At 45.7% G+C, this 12,017-nt stretch overlaps 1 protein-coding gene across 46 annotated transcripts in view; it reads left to right on the top strand.

The window, feature by feature from the left end:
• Positions 1–12,017, top strand: part of Hsf2bp (heat shock transcription factor 2 binding protein) — a 91,783-nt gene that overhangs the window by 30,662 nt on the left and 49,104 nt on the right. For 45 of the 46 annotated variants that reach the window (XM_087211840.1, XM_021256291.2, XM_087211887.1 and 42 more), the window contains one exon: positions 3,915–4,032. The exons of the other annotated variant lie outside the window; for it this stretch is intronic. In XM_087211840.1, coding sequence (XP_087067966.1) covers positions 3,915–4,032 — 118 coding nt within the window. The remainder of the gene's footprint in view (positions 1–3,914; positions 4,033–12,017) is intronic. 46 annotated transcript variants of the gene reach the window in all.

Below are 12,017 nucleotides of genomic sequence, written 5' to 3'. Positions count from 1 at the left end.
GAGCAGTGCCGTCTGAGGCACTGAGCAGGGAAAGAGGCTCTGCAGCCTTGACCCGGCAGCTTCACAGCCAGCTGGTACTGCCCGTTGGCACTTCTGAGAAAACAGACAGCCCGAAGTCAGGCTTAAAGAGCTGAGCGGTCTATTTTCTACAGTGGCTGCACCATTTTACATTCCCATAAGTAGTATATGAGGGCTCCGGGTTTTCCACATCCTTGCTGAAACTTTTTTTTTCTTTGAACATAGCCATCCTGGTAGACATACAGTGGTATCTCATTGTGATTTTGATCCATAGACTCATGATGGCTAATTATGTTGCAGACACTGTGTGTGTTTATTGTCCACTCGTGTGTATCTTTTGGAGAAACGTCTGTTCAGGTCTGTTGCCTTTTTTTTTCTCAATACTGGGGATCAAACTCACGACCTTGCACTTGCCAGGCAGCCGCGGTGCCACTGAGCTACATCTCTGACCCACTGTTGCCTGTTTTTGAGTTGGGTTGTCTTTTTTTATTGAGTTCTTTGCATATTCTAGATACCAGTCTTTGGATATGTGTTTTACAAATATTTTTGGATATGTGTTTTACAAATATTTCATTCTGTGAGTTGTCTTCACTTTCTCAGTAGTGTTCTATGAAGCACAAAAGTTTTAAATTTTGATTATGTACAATTTATTTTTCTTCAGTTGTTTGTGATTTTGATGTCTTTAAGAAACCATTGTCGGGCTGGGGATTTAGCTCAGTGGTGCCACGTCTTGCAAGGTCAAGGTCCTGAGTTCGATCCCTGGTACCAAAAAAGAAAAAAAAGAAACCATTGTCTAATTCAAGGTCATAGAGATTTACTCCTATATTTCATTCTAAAGATTTTATAATATTTGCTCTTAACATTTAGGTGTTTGATATATTTTAAGTTTTGTATGTGATGTAAGGTAGGACTGCAACTTCATGCCTTTGCATATTCATAACTAGCTTTCTTAGCATCATTTGTTGAAAAGATTGTTCTTTGTAATCTTTTCTCCATTGAATTGTCTTGACACCTTCATTGAAAATTAATTGACCAGAAAGAAGGGACAAGAAAAAAAAAAGAGAGAGAAAATTGAAGGAAAAAATGGAAACAAAGCTTTTGCACATAGGGGTGGGGGATGGGGGAAAAAAAAGATGCAAGATATATCATGTACTGGTACAAATTCCCTATGATGAATGTTATCGTATATATCTAAAATGTACTAGTAAATGTTTTCTGAAGAAAAAAAAATAGCTTCCCTTACCCTGTTAGCCCTGGGCAAACAACACTCTACTTTCTGTCTCTATGAGTTTGACTTCATAGAAGTAGAATCATACAATAAATAAATTTGTTTTTAATTTACACACAACAAGAAAATTAATTGACCATGAATATAAGTTTATTTCTAGACCTCCAGTCCTGCTGTTGGTCTATGTGTGTATCATTATGCCAGTACTCTATTATGATTTTTACCACTGAAAAATTATTACGACCTAAAGCAAAAGGGTCATTCTACATAGGAATTTGTATATCTTTCTCAGCATATATAACTGTTACCAAATTCATTTCTTCAACTATTTAACTCCTATGCTAAGCTCTAGAAATACCTGTAAACAATTTTAATGAGAATGAACCTAGAAAAAAAACATTTGAACAGAAAATTAAACCAGTCCTTTGTCAGCTTGTGGTGAATGGCAACAAAATCCATTCTGTAGGCTTTAAATGACTCGCCAATACCCCAGACAGATTGAATATCAGTAATTAAAATACCAGCTATGATGTAAAATAGATGTGAATAAATTCTGAGAGGGTGACAGATACTGGCTGTGACAGTAGGACAGATGCTGTATTTGAGCTTTAGTTACTGCTATTCAGTAAAATGCAGGGTTAGTATTTGCTGTTGCAGTACTGGGATATATAACATTGGGCTCCATTTGCCAGTAAATGTGTTGGGAGTTGTTGCCTCCTGTGATATTTAATATATATTTTTTGCTATTTTTACTTCAGTGATGTAATAGTACTGTTCATGTTATCTGTTTCTGGGTAACAGACAGCAATAAACAACAATATTTACTTTGCTTGCAAGTCTGCAGTTCGGTCAGGGGTTGGCAGGATGGTTTGCTGCTGTTCTTCAAAGTTTCTGAGGGCCGGGACAGCCGGGGACTAGTAAGTGTCCCTCTCACCTCACTTGGTCTCAGGGCATTGCCTCTGTCCTTGCTCTTCTAGCCCAGGTGACCCAGGGCTCCTAGAGCAAGTGGCAGCAGACCAAGGTGGTGCTTCGTGAGGCTTCTTTCTGCTCAGTGCTGGGCACACGGTGTCAGTTCTGCTGGTCACAGTAGAGTCACAGCAGAGTGGACACTGCAAGTCTGCGTGTGGGGCGTGGCTCAGTAGGAAGCCTGTCCCTGGAGGGGGCATCCCGGGGAACAGCCACCAGGTGGCCTGCTGTCATAGCTGAATGCTGTTTTCCCTATTGTGTGTTTATTTTCTTTATTTTTCCCTTAGTAAAACTGGAGTGTGTCATTTGCTGGAGAATATAAATATCAGTTTAAAGTTCACTAAACAGAGAAAGTAATTTTGTGTAAAAGGAAGGTCCTGTCCTCAGTAAAGTTACAGCTATCGTGAAGTTGTGTATCAAATGACATAGCTTCAGTTATGAGGCAAAATGCTGGAAAAACAAGTAGATATGAGGAAAAATCCAATAGGTTTAGGAGACTTTAATGTACCCCACCTGGTCCTTCTCAGCCCGAGTAAACAAAATAAATAGGAATGTGAAGAATCTGATTTCATAAAGTCAATCTGGTAGCACTAATGCAATTTTATATTCCGCAATCAGATCACAGTTAATCAAAGGCAGAACAAGTAACTAACATTCGCCTTCTGTTTTTGCTTTCTGTCTTTTGAGACAGGGTCTCACTACATGGTCAAGGCTGACCTTGAATTAACTATGTTGTCCAGGCTGGCTTCAGACTTGCAATTCTCTGCCTCAGCCTCCTGAGTGCTGCGATTATAGGCATGTGCCTCTATGCTCAACTCCCCCTCCACTTCTGATAGTTCTCAGCAGATTACAAATAGAAGAAAACTTCCTTAACCTGGTAAATGATGTGTACCAGAAAGGGATCAGCCATCACACTGAACTGTGGATTCTTGGAAGTGTTTCCATTAAAGTCAGAGAAAAGACTAAGATGCTGCTGCCCTGCCCCACTTCTCCCTCGTCTTGTTTATTTACATGGAGTTTATAGTGATTTTGGATCACTTTGTTGATAGTCCCGACTGAAGAGAACACTTACAGGCACATCCGTGTCCTTGGGTCACTGAGGTACACAGACAGGTTTTAGGGAATGCTGACTGGAACCAGCTGAGCTGCGGCTGAGCAGTGGCTGCTGTGGTTTCCAGGCTGGTTTGCAGACCTCATGTAGGAAGATGTGTACTTGCTGATCACAGTACGACCAAACATTTAGAAAAAAAGGTGGTTTCAGAGTCAGTTTTCATACTCTTTGATGGCCTGTGATTTCAGTTTTATGTCATGGTTGCAAGTCACCAGCAAATACTGGCTGGACAGCAAATGCATTTCGGCGTGCTCCGAGCCAGGTAAGGCCGTCCGTCACCTGACCTTTCCTGTGACCACCGGCTTCTGGTCTGGTGCTCTGCATGGTGCTGCAGGCAGGGAGCGCCCTGCTCTGTTCCTGGTGGAGGCTTTGCTCTCAAACAGGCCCTTCGCCTCCATTAGTAACTCTCGAGGCTGTCAAGTCCTCGTGCTGGAGTGGCAGCTCAGGAACAACACCACTGTCAGTGCCTTGGCGTCTGTTTTCCTTGGGTCTTTCAGGAGAAGAACAGGAACAGGTGCTTGGTCCGGGACAGAGTTTTCCAGATTCCAAAGCACTTGTGATCCTGACGCTCTCTCATCTCTGTTGTTGCAGATGTTGCTGCCATAGCCTGTGGCCGGGAGTTCCTGGTCAGTTCCAGTCGGGTGCTCTTGGACACCATGTTGCAGCTTCTGGGGGACTTGAAGCCAGGACAGTGCACCAAACTCAAAGTGTAGGTGGATAGCAGCTAACACCTTCGTCAGTGTGCATATTACTTGGAATAAGCTGATGGGGCCTCTCTTCAAGTAAACAACAGTTGGTTTGACAATAGTTCTAAAAAAATAGAAAAAATAAATTGCCTAGAGCGTTTAAGGGGTATGCTGTCTCTTAAGTAGCATTTTAGAAAAATAAGGAAAGGAATGTTCTCACCCTAGAGAAATCAGTGAGTCCCAAATGCTATCATGTAACACTTCAGGATTATATTAATTTCCCAAAATGAACATTGATAGGTATTTGTTACAGCAGTACCCCACTTACAGGTACCCAAATCTGTACAGTAAGTGTCCGACTTACAAACATTTGAGTTGTGAACTTTCTCAGGTGTACTGTATAAGACTTTGTTGGCTTCCGAACAAATCCAACTTACAATCAATTCTCCCAGAACAGGACTCATTCCTAAGTCAGAGACTTACTGTATTTATTTGGTATTATTATGTAACAGATTATGACAAACCAGTGAATAAAGCACACCCATTTATTATCTCACAGTGTGTAGGTCATAAGTCTTGTGGGCTTGATTGGGTTCTCTGCCTGGGGGGTTTCCAAGGCCAAAATCACGGTGGTGCCCTCTGGGCTCTTCCTAGAGGCTCCTGGGCAGAACCTGCTTCCAGGTGCTTTCAGGGCACTGGCTGACTCCCATGCTGGCTGATGGCATCCTTCCTATGGGGCTGCATCTTCAGGCCAGTAGCTCGCTCAGGGCTTTGTACACTTGTAGTCTCCAGCTCCCTCTTCTGCTTCCTCTTCAGGTGACACTGCTTTTCATGGGCTGTGTGTTTAGATTAGGCAAACCTGGTTAAACCCTTTTAATTAATGCAGTCTGCTGATCAGTAACTTTAATTACACCTGCAGAGTCCCCCAGCCAGGTGCTTTAACATAAGGGTGTGATATATTTATAGTTCTTGAATTAAGCAGTATTTTTTTCCAGTTCTGGACATTGAACTCAGAGCCTCGTGCATGCTAGGCAAGTGCTCTAGCACCGAGTTACATCCCCAGCTCCAGGACAGGAAATCTTGGGGGCTGTTTAAGGTTCTTCCTGTCACACCATCCATTCCAATTATGGGCCGTTACTTGTTGGAGCACCGTTGTTTTGTGTTGTTTTCAATAGAACCTTTTTAAAAATCTGTGCCAAGTACTTCCAGCATCTGTATTGGGCAGACCTTTGTGTTTCCTGTCTTTTCCTGTGTGAGTTGAAATTTTCATTATTTATTTGTATGCTGAGTAATTTGGGGTTCACCCTGAGCATTGGTCTTGTTTAAATCTGTTGGAAAATATAGTCAGCCTTGTTGGGTTTGGGTCACAAGTTCTAGTGAAAGCCTTTTCAGTGTAAATTCCCTCCTTTGTCCAAGTTACAGCACCAAAACAAAGCTAAAAACACATTTCCAGCTCCTTGGATCTGCCCACCTCTCTCTTGTGAGCCCCCAGGGGCCCGTATGGGATGTGGGTGCCCCTCTCCCTACCTCTGAGTGCTTGAGGTGCGGCACACCTAGGTGGGCAGGGAGTTTATAACGCTGTGGGGCCACTTTCCGGAGACCCTGACCCTCCTCAGTACTTGGTGCTCTGTAGCTCCCCAGGGTTCCCCTTTGCAACAGCCCCTGGAAAGCTGGAGCTTAGTGTGCCCTGCTGTGCTGCTGCTGCTGCTTCCACTAACTGCCCACAGCCCATCCAGCAGGAGACTTCAGAGGCCCTCAGATCCTTCAGGGCAGGGAAGCGTCCTCTCCCACAGAGTCTGAGTTGCCTTCGGCTCCACTGCCACCACAGTGCTGCCTGCAGACCCCCTTCCCTGTCTTCAGGCTTGGACCTGGACCTTCTGGTGCCCTCCATGACAGGCAGTGCAGCTGCTGGATTGGGGCTCCTGTGTCCAGGCCAAGGGCAGCCTCTAGTTGGTGTCCTTCAGATCCTGCTGTCCTTCAGTCTTCTGGCTACTTTTTCTTTTCACATACCTTGAGTACCTGCTTCCTGTATTCTGTTCAAAATCTGTGGCTGCGTTCCGTAGAAATGAGTAGGGGGGTGTGCTTATTCTATCCTATGTGGACCAGGCTCCAGTCTTTTTGTTTTGTTTTGTTTTGTTTTTGTTTTTGTTTTTGTTTTTGGTACCAGGGATCGAACTCAGGTCCTTGCACTTTTACAGCAAGTGGCAAAACCACTGAGCTAAATCCCCGGTCCTCCAGTCTGTTTTAGTGTTTTGTGCTAACTCATCTATGTACAGGAATAATATACATGCTGTAGTATAACAGGTGTGTATAGTTTTGGTGGGGTAAAGTTTTACAGATTGTCCATCTAGTTAATTTAAGTATCTCACGTCAAAGTAGATGTAACATGTGGCTCATCCTTTCCTTGACTGATGGGCATTTAGGTTCTTTTCGGATTTCCCTCTACAAATACAATGCTATGGTGAACATTCTTGGCAAATCTTCCTTGCTAACCTGTGTGAATACTCCAGGAGTGGATTATTTGAGAAGTGGGACATGGAGTTTATAAGATACTGCACTTACTGCACTGTGCCGGTGCTCTGTATTTCCTGCACCCCTGTCAGCATTTCATTATCGTATTCCTAGAAAGGACATTATGTGATCTGTGTGTCTGTCCATCTAGCTGTCAGTCATCCATCTGTCCACTTCCTTCCTTCCAGATTTGGAATACCAGCAAGGATGAGACTCTTCACATGTTTGTGCCGCTAGGCTTTCCCTGTGAGTTACCCAATCTTTGTCTATTTCCTGTTTTGCTTGGTTTTCTCAGTGCTGCACTGGAGTTCTTTGTTTGGAAGTTAATCTGTTGCCACCTTTGCTTCTGTGGTTTGTACAAGGTCAGTGTTATAGGCCAGCTAATCCCCTCCTCTAGCTTCAAGGTGAGGCTTTGTGGGAGGGCTGGGGCTCTGCCAGCCTCTCTGGTTCATCTTTGGAGTTTTGTGCCTTTTGGTCCTAGTGAGCTCCTGTCAGTTGCACTCGGTGGGGAATTGCCTGCAGAGCCATGTCATCCTTTCTCAGCAGCCCTCCCGGCTTCCATACAGACTGTTGGCCTCCAACCCCACTTGCGATCTTAGGTTGTGTCAGCCTGAGGCATCTTCCCCTCCAGAGAGGCTGGCTGCCTCCTGATAAGGCTGGCTGGCTGCCTCTCTCCTCCTCTGCAGGGGGTGTGCTCTCCCCTGGCTGGCGCCTTCCTTGCTGACTCCCAGCCGTGAGCCCTCGGGAACAGGACCTTTTCTGTGCTATAAATAAGCCTCTCTTCTTGGCCTCTCCCGCCTTGACTCTAACTCCCCTGGGGCTTCTGCTTTCATTACTGTTCTGCAGTCAAAGCTTACACATTTTTAGCAGTTGGTACCTCGGACTCAGAGGTGGGGGCCAGCTTTCTCCTAGCTGCCTTTTCTCACCTACTCTCATGCTAAACCTCCTTCAGAATTCAGGCGCACCCATTCTCTTCTTGTCCTTTTCTGACATCAGGACACCTCCCTTCCATCACTCACTGCTGGCATCGGCCCCTCCTCTCTATCTCCATCTCCAGCACTTGGAGCATCTTGTGGACGGGTTCCTCTCCTCCAGCAATCTGACTGCAAGGTCCTGACCTTTCTCAGCTCCAGGTTTGCTGTGCTCTCCACTATGACAGTTGGCTGCTCAGTGGCTGGTGCTCTTTTTGTCACAGGGGCACTGTCTCACCTTGCACCTTGGGGTGCTCATCGCCATGGTGTGGTCAGCCAGGCACCTGCCAAGTCCTGCTGCTGCTTAGCCCTGCCTCCTAGTCACACGGTCAACCTGGCCTTCCTGCCTTTTACTCAGCTGGATCCCATTTCCCTGTGTGTCTAACCCAGCACAAGCCTGACCACCCCCTTTTCCCTGCCTATAGCTGAGCTGCCGAGTGATGCTTGAGAAGGTTCCCTACTGTGCACACTCGTGTCATTTTACCCTCTCGCTCATCCTCAGCACCCCTTGAAGCCCCATCTGCACCCTGATTCAGTTCTGCCTTGTTCTTTCCACATGTCCAGACGGACTTGGAGCACACTCTGGGTGAGCCCTGACTCTGCTGCATTCCTCTGCTCGGTGTCCAGTGCCACATGGAGTGGAGCATGCCAGTGTGAGCTGACTCTGCCTCCCACAGCTGTCCCCCTCACCTCACCCTGTTTGCTTCCCTTCAGTCAGAGGCACATGTGGCGTGTTGGTGCCTGTGCCTGTGTGTGTGTGAGTGGTCCTCCCACTACCGCCTTGCCTACTATGCACTGGGAGTTTGCTCCATTTGCTGTCACCTCTTGCCTCAGCATGTTCAAGTTCTCCTCACCACCAGTCCCTCTTTGGCCTCTGTCTCCTCTTGCACTGTGGTGGCCTTCATCAGGGCCATAGAGCCTGCATCAGACCCTTTGCCAGCCCTGCTGGAATTTGGGTGGCCTTGGCCTTACCAAGACTGGATATATCTTCCCAGAAGGAAGGTTAGCTCAGGACACCCTCTTCTCTCTGCTTCCCCTGAGGTTTCTGCAGGCCCTGTGTCTCAGTGTGGGTTAGACTTGATTCCACCATGGGACCACAAGGAGTGTTAAGCGGGACATTGTTGGAGCTTGGCCTCTGTGAGTTAGTTCAGTATCATGGCTTCCCAGGCTGTATAAATTCTGGCTAGCCCTAGTTTACCTTATTTGTTTTAGAAGATGCTCTTAACTTTCTGAATCTAGAAACTTCCAACATCTAGTGGCCAGGGACAGCAGCTGACCCCAGAGAGCCCTCTGAGGCGCTGTGTGATGCCAGTAGGCTGGCTGCTAGCTGGAGCGGAGTAACTCTTGGATCTCCACTTCCCTACTTCACTACAACTTCTCACATGTATGTTAGCCTTCCGAGTGCTGCAGATGACCACTGGGCAGAACTGGGTGCACCATGGGATCAGTCAGCTAAGGGGGTGGTAAGGATGGTGGACTTGTCCCGCCTCCTTTCCTTGCATTTCTACTTCTCTGTTCAGTGATGGCCTGACAAGTGTCAGGAGCTTCCCTGTCATCACTATGCTGTCCTTTCCCTCCCCCTAGCTGTGGGTCACCGGGCTCATGCACATCACGCCTGGCACAGGCAGGATCTAGGCGGTATCCAGGATGCATTTGCAGATATTTCCCTGACTACTTTGGAAGTCAAGAATCTTCTCCATGTTTGGGAACCTTGGATGAGTTTCTTTGGTGGATTGAGGGATTATCTTTTTTGCTCATTTGTGTATTAGGTTACTTGGCTTTTTCTTATTGAAAAGGCTGAAAAAGTAAGTTAATTAGTAATAAGACTTTAAAAATATATAAAATGACCAAACTAGATAGGGCAAAAACCTTAAAATTCCCTTTAGGAAAACTGAGATTCATAGCACTGTCAATTTACAACTTAACATTAGACCAGTTCAATGGATGTTAACATCGTGTGGCTAAAACTTGATACCGCTTGTAAATGACATCTGATAGGAAAGCAGAATTTGCCTACTTTCTTGTCATTGGGAAAAAAAGTGAATCTCAAGTGCACTGTCTTGCAAAACAGATTCTATTTTTAACGTCTCTAGTACTACAGGAGTGAATTGGATGACAATTTCTCTTTTTTTGGTACTGGGGATCGAACTCAAGACCTTGCGCTTTCAAGGCAGGCGCGGTGCCACTGAGCTAAATTCCCGACCCTGGCAATTTCTTTTTTTAAAGTCTTGTTTTAATTTTAATTTTTATTAGTACACATTCACAGCGCATGCTGATTACATTCATCTTGGGGAGTTGGTGCATAGACATAACACATCTTAGTTCTTTCTGTGTCTGTGTTTCTATGTCTTCCCCCCTCCTCCTGGCAGTTTGTTATGGCTCAACAGTTGCCAGTTGGGAACTCAACACGTTACTTATACTGTACATATTTTTGGTTGGAATTGAGATGCCATCTAGAAAGCGTTTGCACAAGAAGCAAAGTCATTCTGGGTTTGTGTTCTGCTAACTGCTGTGTCACTGGAAGTCAGTGGTCTTCTGGGAGTGTGGCCTGACGGAAATGTGGGATCTCAGGTGACAGTTGTGTTTGTCACAATTACAGTTGTTCCCTGTTAATTTTTTAAGGATGATGGATTTTAACCAAACAGGGAATTTTAAACAAAGTTGTCAATTTGTGAGTTGTTTTGCTACTATGGCAGTCGATGAAGAATTCCAACGGGACATATTTTCTGAGGTTTGCCCCATATTACAGTTATCACCAGATGGTAGTGTTCCCTTTGAGATCTACAGAAGATGATTTGTCTGTTTTCATGCTGTGAAGTGGAAGTGGGCAAACTTTCTGTAAAGCATGAGATAGGAAATATTTGGGGCTTTGTGGGCCCTGGCTTCTGTTATGGTGACTCAGTCTTGCTGTTGCTGCCTGCATGAAAACAGCCATGGACAGCACAGGACTTGGAACTGTGTGCACTTGTGATCTGAAGCAGGACTTTTCCCTCCTTGGAATACTGATTAAAGACCTCAGAAATTAGTCATGTGCCAGTTCTCCTCATGAGCACTGCACTTGAGCAGCACTTGTGTGTTAGTTACTTTTCTCTCATTGCTGAGACAAAATACTGACACCCAGAGTTAGAGGGGAAAAGGTTTATTTAGCTCAGTTTGCAGAGGTTTCAGTCCATAATCGGCTGACTCCAAGGCAGGGTGGCACATGGCAGAGGGGCGTCACAGAGGAGCGACAGTTCATGGCGTCCATACAGTAGCAAAAGCAACAAGGGACCTTAGCAGCGTCTTTCTGCCCCTTTTATCTTATCCAGACTACCAGGGATTAGGGTGGTGCCGAGCCAATCAGTGGACTGGTTTAGTAATCAGATGCCCTTAATTCCAGCATCACACACTCTAGAGCCAGCCACCTCTGACCGCATGAAGCATTGAGGGGACAGCTAGACCAAAACGGTAACACCTCAGTACTGCAGCAAGTAGGTTACTGGGGAGCAGCTTTGGAATAGTCTAACACAGTCAGTGAAACTTGAAAGGACTTCTGCTTTGGCTCACTGTGTAGCCTGCTTGGAAACTGAGGATCCTAACTTGAGGACTGAGAACCCCTGTTCTTGAGGGTGATGGTATAGCTTTATCTTCGTCATCCCAGTGGCATTGACTTTGAAAATGCTGAGGCTCTCAGTCCTTAGGTGTTGGTTCACGTCGAATTTATGAGCTGAGTCCCTGCTGTGTCCAGGCTAGGGTACTAGGCTGTAAGGTGATAAAAACAAGTCAAGGAACTTGCTTTGAGAAAGTGAGCCAGGGAGCGATTAGGCAGGACTGTGACAAAGCAGCCTGAAAGAAAAAGAGCAGGCTGTTGCTGCTTTTAACAATAAATGAGGGGGCTGGGGATTTAGCCCAGTGGCGCTGTGCCTGCCTCACAAGCGCAAGGTCCTGAGTTTGGTCTCTGCTACCGAGAGAAAAAAAAGCAGTAAATGGGGGAAATTAGAGCAGGCTGTTAATTGAGTAAGATGCCATATTCTTTGAGATAAGAAAGTGAGATTCAAGGGCAAGTTGGATGAGACTGGTATAAACAGAGATGGTGACAAATATGACCAAGAGTTGACCCTTCCAAACTTGCCTGCATGTGCAATAACTGAACTCCGCTCAGTCTGGAGACCCCACACATTCCTGAAGAAAAAATAATGAATAATTAATGATTTTCCTTTGGGACCCCATGTTGTTAGGGCCCGACTGTGGAGTGGCCAGCTTTGCTGGACCTTCCTGAGGCCCTCTGTGGAGACAGCTTAGCTGTCTCTTTCTAGGGCTGGGCCACTTACAAGGAAGCCAGCTGGATTTCTTTCATGATAAACTGTTTCCATCTTCTTCTTCTTCTTATTATTATTTTTGGTACAGGGGATCAAACTTGGGACCTTGTGCTTGCGAGGCAGGTGGCAGAACCACTGAGCTAAATCCCCGGCCCAAACTGTTTTCATCTTAAACACAGCTTAGAACCCACACTAGCCAGTGACATGGGAAAACTAGACGTTTTAGCA

This window comes from Heterocephalus glaber, unplaced genomic scaffold (assembly GCF_053883595.1).
Source record: "Heterocephalus glaber isolate CG9 unplaced genomic scaffold, H.glaber_assembly_v1.0 deba00000122, whole genome shotgun sequence".
Lineage (NCBI taxonomy): Eukaryota > Metazoa > Chordata > Mammalia > Rodentia > Bathyergidae > Heterocephalus > Heterocephalus glaber.
Note: the sequence above shows the minus strand (reverse complement) of the source record. Positions and strands in the feature narration are given on the sequence as shown.